General features: G+C 49.8%; 1 protein-coding gene across 2 annotated transcripts in view; it reads right to left on the reverse strand.

Moving 5' to 3' along the window:
• Nucleotides 1-14,525, reverse strand: part of Ccdc88c (coiled-coil domain containing 88C) — a 119,296-nt gene that overhangs the window by 63,241 nt on the left and 41,530 nt on the right. For both annotated transcript variants that reach the window (XM_021202268.2, XM_029540869.1), the window contains exon 4: nucleotides 11,122-11,191. In XM_021202268.2, the coding sequence (XP_021057927.1) occupies nucleotides 11,122-11,191 (70 nt within the window). The remainder of the gene's footprint in view (nucleotides 1-11,121; nucleotides 11,192-14,525) is intronic.

Consider the following 14,525-nt stretch of genomic DNA (forward strand, 5'->3'; position numbering starts at 1 on the left):
GAAAGGAAAGGAAAGGAAAGGAAAGGAAAGGAAAGGAAAGGAAAGGAAAGGAAAGGAAAGGAAAGGAAAGGAAAAACCCAAACCACACCCAAGAACTGGGGTACAGGCGAAGAGGTGTGAGCAGTTACCTGGGAGAGCCTACTATTCCTGAGAGAGCCTGCTATTCCTGGCCAAGACTCTGCTGAACTCAACTCCTTGTGCTAGCATGGCTGTCAATCTCTAAAACAGGGAGCTAGCTGGGAGCTCTAGACTCACAGCACCTCCCAAGTTCATGGTGGGGCCCGAGGCCATCTCCTTGTCCTCGGTGACACACCAGAAGATGAGGCCCTGCAGTGTGGATACACTACAGCCTTCTACTTGGCCAGGGGCTCTGATCTACGCATGGCCACACTCTTGGGAAAAAAAAAAAAAAAATTAAGCCTTCCAGGCTGATTTTAATCAGAAGAATAGGAAACTCCTACATTAAGCGCTAACAGCCTCTAGTCAGTCAGGCCAATAGTCTGGGGCACTGCCAGTCAGCATCCACCTCTTTCTCCAGTCACAGATCACTGGCAGGCAGGTGGCCCTCATGTACCCTTGGGCGGACACAAAAGTATTGGCTCCTAGCCCTGCAGTGAGATATACACAGACCCTGCTTCCATGCTTATCTTCCCTTCTTACTGGATCTGAGACAAGGGAAGAAAATGCTTCAAGGGTCTGAGCTCATGAAGAAAATCATTACTCTTCTTCAGTCAAGGGCCAAAGGATCTAATTATAGCAGCCTTCAGAATAACTGAGACAATTCCAGTGATCCATTAGAATAAGAGACTAAAATAATGAGAGGTAGGCTTGAGGGGACAGTCCCCATCAGACAGTGGGAGTAAGCACTGTGTCCTACCACACGGAGGGCAGTTACAGCTCACAGCACGGAACCACACATGCCAAAGAGCTTGTACGGCGGGCTTGGGTGTTCTCACCAGAGATCAGTGCTGGGGCAACGGGTAACTTAAGGATGATCAGTACACACTATAAATGCATCAACACGTCACGGTGCATTCAGTATGTAACTGTCTGTCAATTAAAAACATATCAAAGTGTCAATGAGTGCTGGACAGGCCTGACGCTAGCTAGCAGCCAGAAGGCAAGAAAGTACTTGGACAGAAAGGGGTTCAGAACCTGCACAGATGTGAGGTTCGAAACGACACAGAAGGGGCTGGAGAGATGGCTCGGCAGCCAAGAGCACCGCTGCGCTTCCAGGACCCAGGTCTGATTCCCAGCCTTTATATGGCAACTGTCTGCAGCTCCAGTTCCAGGGATCCAATGCCTTCTGGCATCCATAGACACTAAGCACGTCGGCGATGCACAGACATATATGCTGGCAATACGCCCACACACATGACAATTAAAACTAAACAACAACAAAATCCAATGAGGTCAATGTAAGAACAAGGGTGACCCCGGCATCCTGCCAGCACCCGAGTGCCACCCTGAGCCATTTATGCACCCAAGAAGTCATCCTAATTAAGGGTGAGCTAAAGAAGAGCTGGATGTGGTGGCACACAGCTATAGTATCAGCACCAGGGAGATTAAGGCAGGTTCAGTTCAAGGCCAGCTTGGGATACACAGAAAGATATGTTTCAAACCAAGACAAAACATGGTCGGGTAATGACACCTGCCGCCAAGTGTGACGACCTAATTTTGACCCCCGGGACCCACATAGTTCGAAGGACTAACTCCTTACCTTATACCTCCACACTCATGTGCGGACCCATTCATCACATGCATGCATACACAGAGACAATTAACAAAAGTGTAACATAAAAATTTAGGACAAAAATGTGAAATGTTATCTCTATAGAGCACTGTTCGAAAAATAAAGATTTTTTTATAATGAGGAACAAAGGCAAGAGAATCAAACTTAGAAAAGAAATTTCATAAGAGAAACAATGGAAATAAACCCCTCAGAGCTAAGCAGAGTCTTAGCCCGCTGCACCACACCCATGGCGCCTATTTCTTCCAAGATTTCACTAGTAAAGAAAGAAGCTTTTTTCCTAAGTCCCCCAGGCTACAAGTTTGACTAGTTTCAGGGAACATAGCAGGACTAACTCTCTTGGGTCCCTGTAGTAGGCAGCAGGCAGCAGGCACGCAAGGCTGGGTAACTCAGTCAGCAGCAGAGGACAGCCAAGTCCCCGCCAAGCACCTACTGAACACTGGAAGAATAAAGGTCAGCAAGTGCTCTAAATGCAGACAGATGTGACATAAACGAACATGCCAGACATTTAAAAGAGCTGAGAGACTCAACAGATGGCTCAGTGGCTATAAGTACTGGCTGCTCTTCCATAGGACCCAGGTTTGGTTCCCAGCACCCACATGGCAGTTAACTACTGTAATTCCAGTTCCAAGGGATCTGAGAGTCTTCTGGCTTACATCGCACTGCACACATATGGTACACAGACATACACACAGGCAAAACAACACACACACACACACACACACACACACACACACACACACACACATATAACCTAGAAAAAGGACCTAGTTTGTAGTGTCAAGCAAGGCTTCCAGGCACAGGAAACAGCATGTGCAAAGGTACAGGGGTAGGACAGTATGATGCTTCTCAAACTGTAAATGCTTTGTGGTTAAACCTACTGGAGCTGGGTTTCAGAGAGATGGTGCTGGGAACGACTAGGCCAGATGACTCACAACTCCAGGTAGTGAAGTTAAAACACCCACATTGTCTTGTGGAACCCTGGACGGTCTGCATCAGAGGCGGAGTCTAAGGAAACCCTTCTAGCCTGTTTACAGCCTGACAGAGTCACCCAGTGCTTTGCAGTCAGCATAGAAAGCAGCAGATGAGCTGGCCAGCGAACACACAAAACCGAAAGATGTATCCGGCACCTAGCTCCAGTGCAGGAGAAAGTGACTGATTCCACAGAGAGAGGTGTGGGATGGAAAGTGGTGGGGCAGTTATAGCGTGGAGCTGGGCTAGGTCAGAGGGAAAAGACACTGGACTTTTCCCGAAGCCCATGCAGACAGTAAGGGATCACACCTTAGAGTCCTGAGCACAAGTCTACAGCCTGGTACTGGCATACCATACAGAACTGGTCTTGCATAATGCTGGTATCTTTGGGTGTCTTCCTGCCTCCCTCCTTAGTTCCCTTTGGCTGAAGCCATCGGAATGCTTAGAGCTGACCTCTTGTGTTGAGAGTCAGAACCTGAATGGGCCCCGTCACCTGTAAGAGATGGCTGAGGAGCAGGCAAGCAAGCAAGCATCCTTTTCTAAAGGAGCCCTTCCTGCCCTAGCTGTACACTCAGCCCAGAGGAAGGCAGGAAGGAAGCAGTGGGGACCTGGAGACAGGGTCAAAGAACAGCAGGGCAGCTCAACCCTGTCTTGCTAACTCATCAGGCTGAGGACCTGCAAATCCCAGGCTTGTAGGGGTGGGGGTGGGGGTGGGGGTGGGGGTGGGGGTGGGTGTCTCAGCCTTAGACTCACACAGTACACAGACAGTACTGGCCTGAGCAGGCAGAGATTTGCTGCCTCCGTACCAATGGGCACTGCCACTGTACTTCAGAATCAAGTGCTATGGCTACCATTTGTGTTAACCCCAAAACAGTCCTGAAAGAACACTGTTATCATCTCCATTTTACAAAGGAGGAGGAGGAGGAGGCTGAGTCAGAGAGTTAAGATCTGCTCCTGAGCCCACAGCATCTTCCACCCACCTCCTCTCTGACATCCCAGTACTCACTATGCAAGTGCTCCTCCATTGTTGGTTGACTGACGCTAACTGCTGTAGGAGATCTCTAAGATAGCAGTTTTGGTTTCCACAGATAGATGTCTCTCTTAGTAATTCTACTTTCCGCTCGCCTCTGGGTTTACATGCTAGGGTGGCCCACTAACACTGCTTTCCCTGGTTTTGTATTTAAAAACCAGTCATTTCATAAGCATGATTACAGGGCTGTCCCACTTGTAAAAACAGCAGTTTGAACATGAACGTGGTATCAATAATCTCCCATGTACATCTAGAGGCTCACTCGAGAGGTCTAGTTCTGGGGCCTTCCCGGAAGCTCTATCTAACCCAAAGGCAGGGATTTATTATTCTTTATATTATATAGATAGAATAGCCTCCCATGGCACTGCCATGGAACTGTGCACAAAACTGCTCAAGCGTGGGAGCACGGGACAACCTCCACCATCCACACCCCACTTGAGACATAGGAAGCAGCCTCACATTCTGGGGTGGGGGCGTCTGTTAGCTTTCTCACCCTCTGAATGTGATCACACATGACACCCACCAGGCACACAAGTGACCATGCAATCCCCTATTTTTTATTTAGTCCTTCAGACATTATCAACTATACACTGGTAGGCATACAGGCACACTTCTGTATGAAATGGTACAGGGGTACCCCAAGTGCACCTGACCAGCTGCCCCTTCCATCCTAGTGTCTCTCTGTCTTTCACATCAAGTCTGTCCTATGCCTCTGAGTGCCCTGGCACCACCACAAAGGACAGAAGGCAGCTGTCCCCAGTTTGAAACCACAAGCCCTCAGGACACCCTTACCACCCAAGCCTGACTCTACCAGCCTCGGCTGCAAATTTGACAGAAAATTCACCAAGCAAATAAGAGAGAGGAACACAGTTTGCCCAGGAGAGATGAGGGCCATGCAGAAAAAACACGAGTCAAGGGACCTCCCAGCACCAGATGGAGAACCCCAGGCCCAGACATCAGTGGGAAAGACAAAGACCTTTGACAAATAGCATCTCCTCCTTTACTCTCTTCCTCCGACTTGGCCGCTCGCAGCCACAGAGTGCAGAACTGCTAGCGGCCATGGTGCTGGTGGCTGAGGCTCTCTCTGGACTCGACCACTCCAGGAAGTTTACTAAACAAAGCCTGGTTTCCTAGCAGGCCTTGCTGGCCAGAGGGCTGGCCCTGGACTGCTGCACTGGCCCAAGAGTGTGCTGAGAAGCAAGCTCTATCTGTTCCTAGGAGGCATGGCATGGACTTCTAGTGTTCAGGCCATCAAGTCAGCGCTGTAGCCTGGCAAAAGGGACACATTTCGGGACTAGCAAGGAGCGGGGAAGCCAGGAGCAAGCTAACACGTCCCTCAGAATCAGAACATCAAGGTGCTTTTCTGAGGTGCTGTTCAAGAATCAAACAGGAGACACCAGAATGATCAAAATCCTGGTCAGAATGGGGATTTTACAAACTGACTGCATTTGCTGCTTCTCTCAGTGCTGTGACAAAGTACCTACAGAAAGCAACTTGAATAAAGATGCATGCAGCCTCATGTCTGAAGGAATAGCCTCGTCATGGTAGGAAGCTGTGGTAACAGGCAGGCTCGTGTCTGAAGGAATATACCCGCCATGGTGGGAAGGTGTAGGAAGCAGAAAGATCAATGGTAGTGATCACTGCTTCTGCAGTCAGGACGCAGAGAGATCAATGGTAGTACTCAGTGCTTTTCCTTTTCCTCTTTTTATTCAGTCCCAGACTCGTTCTGAAAATGTCCTCAGAAACACACGGGGATCCCAACCGAATCAAGCTAACAACTATTAACCATTAGCACTTACATTTTTCTCTCTCCTCATTCAAAGAACTAAAGGTTTTTCCAATTTATAGTCAGCAAGATGCTTGTTGGTAAAAGTGCCTGTCACCAAGCCTAACAACCTGAGACTGATTCCCCACATGATGGAAAAGAGAGGGCAGGCTCCTGAGGTTACACTGTGGTGTAACACCACACACACACACACACACACACACAGAGAGAGAGAGAGAGAGAGAGAGAGAGAGAGAGAGAGAGAGAGAGAGAGAATATGTAGTAAATAAATAAATAAATAAACAGGGTTAGAACAAATACAGGCCTGGATAATGAGATAAAGGCATAGGCAGAGCCGGGCGGTGGTGGCGCACGCCTTTAATCCCAGCACTTGGGAGGCAGAGGCAGGTGGATTTCTGAGTTCGAGGCCAGCCTGGTCTAGCCTCACAGAGTGAGTTCCAGGACAGCCAAGACTACACAGAGAAACCCTGTCTCAAAAAAAAAAAAAAAAAAAAGGCATAGGCAGGCTGGAGGAAGGGCAGGAGACCGGCTCAGCAGCCCTGCCACCCCATCCCCCACCCACCCACTGTGGGACCACAGGCAGGCAGGCAGCCTGGGAGGAAAGGGGAGGGCCTTCTGAGGGGGAGCAACCTAGCTATCAACAAGGTGGATGGTGACAGGCAGAGCCTGTACCCTTGCGGGGGTTGCAGGAGGTAGCCTGTAGAAAGAGCACACCCACCTTGGTACCCACCCTAGTTAGCTGTGCAGGGCTGTTCCGTGTGGGCTGCGTGAGGGAGGCTTCCATGGATCCAGAACTTAAGGGTAAGGAGGCATGGCTGCCTTGAAGCAGTCCTCCCAATGGGCTGGATCCTGCACATCTCCAACCCCGAGCTCCTCCCACCTTGTTGCCTCTACAGTCTGGATGGAGAATGCCCCCCAAAGGCCCATATGTTGAAGGCCTGGTCCCACAGAAGAATAATGAAGAGATTTAACAGGTAGAACCTAATGGGAATTCTACATTTTGTCCACTGAGAACCTCTGCTCTGTGGCCCTAATGTGGGCAGTTTTGCTCCAACATATGCTTCAAGGTTCCAAAGAACTGAACTGTGAACTGCTGATGTGTGGCAGCATCCCGACCACATGATTAGGCCATTCCCCTGTAAGAGGGGATCATCTCAAGTACTACTTCTGTGACAGAAAGCAAGCATGACTTGCCTTCTCTGCTAAGGGCTCATCAAATCCCTGCCCAAATACCTCCGCTCTCCTCTTGCCTGGGTAAAATTAATTATCCCTCTGCACAGAGAAGCACGAGGGGGTGACCTCCATTATGCGTTCTCCTCTATACACTGGGGACTTCTCTGTGGCTCCAGGCTCACTGGATCCACCTAGTGACTATCTGAACAGCAAGTGCTGGGGAGCAGGGTTAGGCTGAGCTCCTTCTGCAAGGCTCCAGCCAAGGGGCAGCCTGCTAGGATGGAAAAAGATGCAAGGGCATTTGTGTCTCCTCAAGAGGGGCCAGAAAGCAGGCCTGTGGCTCTCTCAACCAGAACAGCAGACATGCCAGGGTCCTGCTACTTGTGGCCAAAGAGGACAGCTATGCACAGACTACTCTGAGTCCTTCAAATGCTACATCCGCTCCTGGAGACCTATGTTCAAGTGTCATATAAGGAACACTTGGGACCAACAGCAGCCACACTAACAGCTAGCCCCAAGAATTCCAGCTATACTCACAGACAGGTCCCTGCAGAGGCCACACATGGGGCCATAACCTCCACAGACCCCAGGAATCTGAACTGGAATTTAGAATGAGCAGAGCAATGGTGGTGGCCAGTCCTGCTCAGGACCTACAGCCAAATACCCGAAACCACAATGTCTGCATAATGTATGGATTTAAGCGTGTTTACTGACCTCCGCGCCTCTGTACTTTACGGCCCTGTAGCCAGTGCAGATGAGATCAGCAGTTTGTACGTCTGTAAATAACCACTGCGCTGGGATACAGGCCTTGGAAGAAAACAGCCAAGCTCTCTTCCAGACTGTTCTATGATACACCGCAGAAATTAATTTGCTAACACTCTGGCTTCTTGTCAGACAAATGTAGTCTTTTTCTGTGTGTGGCACAGTGACAGGCCTGGCAGCTGAGAGACCGCAAGGGCTGTACACCTCGCTCTACCTCGTTTTACAGTTACAGCTGATGTGAGCCCCTGGTCCTCACGAGGCTCCTGCAGAGCAGTCTCACCAGAAAAACCAAACAAATGGGCTTGATGGCTATGCAGCTGGCAAGATGGCGCGGCTCTCTCTGTGGGCCATCTCTGGCCTAAGGAAGACACAGCTGTTACCGAGCAGGGATTGAACCTCACCCGGATGACCTTTTTTTATGTATCCAAGTCCCTGGTTAAACAGCTGTAGGAAGCTGGGTTTAAAGGAGTAGCCTATGGAGGGAGGGGGACAGGCCTCCTGCACACAGGCTCTGATGGAGGCACTGGGGAATAAGATAGACTGTTTGCTCAAAGGAACTAGGGGAGAAGGGAAGACAGGGCAGGATACATGGGACAAGGAGGCCAGGAGGGCTGCACTGAGGAGATGGGAGATGAGTGTGGCAGGCAAGAGAAGAGCAGCTGGAGGCGCCAGGAGGGTGTGTCACAGTGAATTCCTACTGTTTTCAGATCAGAGACCTTGTTCCATTGTGGTGCCTGTGCCAACAGCACAAACCTAACGTCAACCGTCAGAATGCTATGATTAACAGTGTGGTGTGAGCCATCTGCCAAAAAAAGCTCAGGTGTGCCCCTCATTAGAGGCAGGAGACAGACCGCGTGTAAAAAGGAATTCTTTCTACTCCGGGGCAGCCAAGGTTCCTTTTAAATGCTAACTCTGTTCTTTGTTTAAAAGGAACCACAAAATGCTTCACAACATCTATTTTTTTTTTTCAAACTTAAAACTGAAAATTCGATTCCATAATATGTCTCTGCCTCTGGGATTCGTGTTTGCATCTTCTCACGCCATCCTTCCTGACTCTCAGAACCCCTCAGAGCCCCTCGAGAGATAGAAACCTGCCTATCCACGCATCGTGGGGAGGCGGCTGCTGCCCTCAGAGGCAGCCTGCCCTCAGAGGCAGCCTGCACTGTCCAGCATGTCAGACAGCCCTGCCTAGCAGCCGACCTTAGGTGTGGGTGCCATTCTTTGCTTTAGTATCTCATGTTCACTGTCTCACCACATCACTTCTCCTCAAGAACTGGAACCAGAGCCTCTGGAATGGGCGCTCACTGGTTATGTACTGCAGGGAGGCCTTGGAACCGCTCACCTCACCGGTTGGCAATCAATCACTAAAAAGCAGCTTTCCCCTGATGTTCTCAGGGTGGACCAAGGGGGGAGCTACACAATTCTGTAGAGTTGTGGGAAAAAGCCATGACATAAACCATACACCTAAAAAGGAGGGGATTTAACATCATGCAAATAAAGGTGGGTTAAACTAACAAGATGGCTCAGTAAATAGGTGCAAAAAGAATCTACTTCCAGGTATTCTGGTTTGGTGCCACCCGGACTGCTTTCCCCAACTCGGACAATCTGTCTCTGGTAAGAGTGAGGGGCCTGGAGGAAGAGGGGAAAACCGCATCCAGATTTGGGGGCAGGAGAAAGACGGGGGAGTGGCTGAGCAGGGCCAGGAGAACGTGTTGATCCACTCACCACTGGCTTTTACTTCAGCACCATGATCTAACTAACCAACTTTGTGGTTCACAAAGGTTGAACGCTGGCACTGCTGGGGCAGGGTGTGTGACACAGGCAGAACTCAGGCCCCAGAGAGCCCAAGCTGCCAATCAGCTGCTCTGCTTATCAGCCTAGCGACAAGGGTGTGTGCATAACTAAATTCCTCACCTATAAATGGGAATGACACTGGCACACCCAAAGCACACTGTCATTTCCATACTTTATAATGTGTTCAAAGGCTGGCACAGGAGCAAGCCCTTCTCTAGCTCCTCCTCAAAGCAGACAGAACGGCGGCCCTTGCTGGCACAGCTACCTTACAAGCTGTCACCTGTCTCCTGGCTAACCCCGGCCCCGTATCAACCTGGAAGACAACACAGTTCTCAGAGAAGCAACCCACTTCCCCAGGGTCACCATACATGTCTCTAAGGTCCCAACCTTCCCTAGAGCTCAGAGGTGGCTGGACGAAGCCAGAGCTGAAGTTTGGAGGACCAAAGGCTCCTTCCTGCTGCTGATGTAATGAGGTGGAATGGGGAGGGCCCTCAGAGGCAGGAACCACCAAGCAACCTGGTGGAGACGGAAGGGCCACCACGCCATGCTGGTGACAGACGCTCACAGGCCAGGATCAAGGACGTTTCTTTTTTGGTGTACAGTACAAAAACAAAAAAAGGTGGGCATGGTACCAGCTAGAGCCCAGAAAGAATGTCCTGCCTACTTCTACTGTACCAGGAAGTGGCTGCTAATACCCCCAAGGTCATGCCATGGTGTGAATGGCTCTTTTAAAAGTCCAGTCCTAGGCTGGTCACTGGGTATACCTTTCCTCCAGTTTTAAGACAACTTAGGGGCTGGTGAGATGGCTCAGCAGGTAAGAGCACCCGACTGCTCTTCTGAAGGTCCTGAGTTCAAATCCTAGCAACCATATGGTGGCTCACAACCATCCGTAGCGAGATCTGACTCCCTCTTCTGGAGTGTCTGAAGACAGCTACAGTGTACTTACATATAATAAATAAATGAACACCTTTCTATACAGTATTGGAAACGCAGAAAAGGGATTTACTGTTATATTTAAAAAAAAAAAAAAAAAAAAAAAAGACAACTTAGGTACTGTCCCAATCAGGAAAAAAGGACAGCTAGACCCCAGGCTGTTGAGGCCAAGGAGCAGCTCACAGAGTTAGGCTATGTCTCAGGACCCTTGGCCTCAGCCCACCCTGCAGGTGTGATTCCCTTGTTGTCTTAGCACCTCACCTACTCTGAGGTTCCAAATAAAGAATGAACAACACAGAGGCAGCACAAGACCTACATGTGGCAGTGTGACAATATATATGGGCGGCCACACCACCTGGGTCACCTGGGAATTACCTGTGACACCCAGAAGGTGGCAGGAGGAGTTGCCATTTTACAGACTTATGCAGTGTCTGAGAACCCTTACTGGTCAGGTGTTCTAAGTCCAGTGAAGGGCATGAAACCACATAGGGGACCACTCACGGAACACACACAAACATCACAGGGTCCCTGAGGGGAGACATTGGCTCCCCTAAATGTGCTTACTTCTCAATCTAGGCGCACACGCACATGCATCACAGTGGAGTCTGATACCATGGTTACAGAGAAGTCGTGCCTGCAAAGCCCATCACAGCTTCCACTCCAAAGTCAGCCCAGCCCTCTCTGATGGGACAAAGCATAGACCGTCTCTGTCTCCACAGGCACATCTGAGGCTGGAGAGGGAAATGCATGCTTGGCTTATAGCCTCGGGACAACAAACCACTCTCTAAAATTGTACCAAAACCACCACGTGTTTCCCTGCGCCGCCTCCAAGCTGGTATCCAGAGCTGTGGCTAACAGCTGTCCAAACTGATGGTATTGCCCAGGCGCTACAGGAGGTGGGGGTGGGGCTCATGCACTCACCAGACAGCGGGTCTTTGCCAATCATCAAGACATTGGGCAAATTCATTACGATCAGCTGCTGGAGAACTTCCTACAGAGAGAGAGAGACACACACTGTTAGGAACAGAAGAATAAAGAGCCTCTAGGTGAATAACAGCTAATGAAGTCACCGGAGAAGTGTGCGGCCACGACACCACAACTGTAAAGACCCTAAATGATAGGATAAGTCACTCGGCAGAGTGTAACCGCCCTGTCCTGCCTGTCAAATAGAAACGATGGCTGCATACGCAGAAGCTTGGGGGGAGACAAATGGCGTGCCGGGATTAAACTTGTTTTTAAAAGCCCTCTGAATTGTTTTGTGTTCATAGAGCTGGTGCTGTTAAAATAAAATAGGGAATAAAAAATGGAGATGCCACCAAGCATTAACAAGGACTGCAGATCTGAGGGCAAGATGAGGCTTTGGGGCAGATTGTCATACAGGAGATTTTATTTTGTTCACAGAGAGTGACTTTGCTAGGAGGAGAATACGTCTAGCTACTCTGCCCAGTCAGGTGGCCTTGGGGACAGCTGCCTCCTGACCCTCAGAGGAGTCCTCCAAAAGAAGGCAGAATATGCCCATCAGTCACAGTCTGGTATCTGTGGGTCTTTCAGTTCTGTTCTGGCTCATGGGCAGGTGGGGCGTCTTCCAGCTTAAAACTGCTTCTCACAAATTGGAAGAGAAAAATCCAGTTGGGGGCTGGGGAGAGAGATGTGTCAGTGGGTAAAGTGCCTACTGTTTGTGAACCCGAGCCTGCATCCCTAGTACCCATGTGAAGAAGTGGAATATGCATGCTAGAGTATACTACCTCTACGTGTGCATGTGTGTGTGTGTGTGTGTGTGTGTGTGTGTGTGCATGGCAGTGGCAACAGGGGCTGATCTCCAGAGATCACTGGCCAATCAGTGAGGAGACTGACCTGACCCAGTTTTATGGAAGACAAGGAAGGGACTGGGTGCACGGCAGTGAAGCTTCCAGCCTCTGAAAGGGTTTTCTAAGATGTAGCTTGAGTGGAATTTCTCTGCTGCACGAAGGGGAGGCATCGACCGTGTGCAGCAGGCTTTCCACTGGCACTTGAGAGATGAGACTACCCAGTGGGCTCGTCTCACGGCTGAGCACCTCAAAACCATCTCAGAGCCATGAGGTGAGACGCTTGACAGCGGGGACTGTCTAGTACCTGAGCTCACACGTCACCTTGCCAACCACAGCTGTCATCTCAAACATGACTCTCAGGTGGCAACACACAAAGCTCTCCCAGCACATGTGCAAACAAGGCACCTGGGCAACGGGGCTCTCTCTGGCCTGCACGCCCATCCTGTTAGGCAGCGCCCTGCCTGGGCGGGCCCCAGCATGAGACTACCCTGAGAGAACAAGAGCATCCTTGACAACTGTCTGCATCCCCTTCTGAGCCCCCGGGGCTTTCCTGCCACCTTGTCCAGGCCTCTGAACCCTTGTCAAGCACTCTTCTCAAACAGAGGTGAGTATAGGAAGCAGTACTCTCTGCACTGTTCTCAAGGTAATCTGAGGTAAAGTCTCTGGGAAGCCTCACACTAACAGACCATCATTAGAGAGTGCTGTTAGGAAAACGGTCTTTCAAAACTGGGGCGGTGCCTCGGTTAATCACTACTTCCTAATTTCCCTTAAGAAAAGCGTTATTTATGCAATGAAAAAAATGTTTTATGGCAAGGGGGTGGGGCATGCCTGTTTTAGCCTCACAAGGGTGAGGTGTGAGGACTGCCACGAGTTTTAGATCAGCCTGGGCTACACAGCAAGACGCTGTCTCAAAGAACCAATAATAAAACAATACTTTATAAAATAGGCTTTTAAAAAGTGGTTCCTCTTAAAACACCAGGTGTCTCCTTAAAACCAAGTCAGTGGGGAAAATTCTCAAGGGCCATTAACCAGTTCCCCTGAAGGCCCATCAATCACTTTCCTGCAAGAGCAGGCTCACAGGAGAGCAGGCTCACAGGTCAGCCCCACTGCTAACAGGTAACTTGAGACACATAGTAATTCCAAATTTTCCAGAAGCCAGCTTTAAAAAGGTAAATAAAAGCGGAAGTATTTTAATAATACTTTTAACCCAGTGTATCTAAATACAGTCATTAAAAAAAACCCTCGAGATAAAAATTATTAAGTCCTTTTATTCTTTTTCAAGGATCTTTGAAAGCCAGAGTGTACTTTACACTGAGATCACTCTGCAGTTGGTATGCAATTTGGAAAAACTTGAACTGTACGTGTTCATAAGATTTACAACTGAACAAGTCAATTTCAATTCCCGAGTTGTTCCAAATGCACTTAAATGAATATCTGCTCTTTCAATCCAAACGAACTACTACAGTAACCCATATCCCCTGATGCACCAGCCATATCTCTGACAGCCATGGGTGGCCACAGGATACCCACAAAGGTGACAAAGCGCTTGGTGGCCCCTGAGTTCCCTTGCACCTTTGACCTCCCCCAACAAAAGTCTAGCAAATGCGTCCGGGCTCCCACAGCGATGGAGCCTCCCTCTAGGCTGGGCCCCCAGCCTAGTGAGGACGTGAGCAGGGTGCTGACGAGAGGCCCCTCTGCCTGGCACTCGGAACAGAAAGCCACTGTGACGCGGTTGCCACAGTCTGCTTTGGACACCTGGTCCCACCCAGGCTGGCTGTGAGAAGCAGGGCTGGCTGCTGCTGGAGTGCAGCCCAGTGCTGTGTTCTCCAGTCCCCCAGACCCAACCACCCCAAAATACCACAGCTGCATCCTGACATGGGGATGAGGGACAAGCCTAGAGCCAGCGTCAGGCTTGACAAACTGTCCTTCCAGAGAGAATCCCCTCACGACCCAGTGTGGCGGGAAGGATTTTCTACCCTCCCCTCGCCGCCCGCCACACTTTAGATATGCTGTCACTGTCTCGCATAAGATGCTGTGCAAACTCCAAATTTCCCTTTTCATAAAGTGGACTAAATCCAATTCTGGTATGACCTACTGGCAGTTAACTGCCTCAAACAATCCCCCAAATCTGGGTCAGTGGAGGAGGGTGTGTGTGCATCCTGCAGAGGCAGCCTGAGCCACAGAGCCACAGGGAGCAACCAGATGGAGAGTGCTCTGTATTGTAGAAGTAAAAAGGTATTCTTTCTGTCATACCGATCTGGGCCTCAAATCCAAAATATAGGATCTCATCGACTGCAATCAAAGACCAAGGGCAACAGCCAAAACACTCCAGGGGCACCTGCCACCCCAGCTTTGATGGGCTTCAGGACAGCATCGGTGCCTGCACTATGAACAACACCCTCCCTGGATTCTGACTCTGGCTGGCAGTGGGTACAAGGAAGCCAGTTTCAAGGTCTGGGGTTTTCAGCAGTCACTATACGAGTTTTTCTTTTCTTTTCTTTTCTTTCTTTTTTTTTT

The sequence above is a fragment of the Mus pahari genome, chromosome 7, assembly GCF_900095145.1.
Source record: "Mus pahari chromosome 7, PAHARI_EIJ_v1.1, whole genome shotgun sequence".
Lineage (NCBI taxonomy): Eukaryota > Metazoa > Chordata > Mammalia > Rodentia > Muridae > Mus > Mus pahari.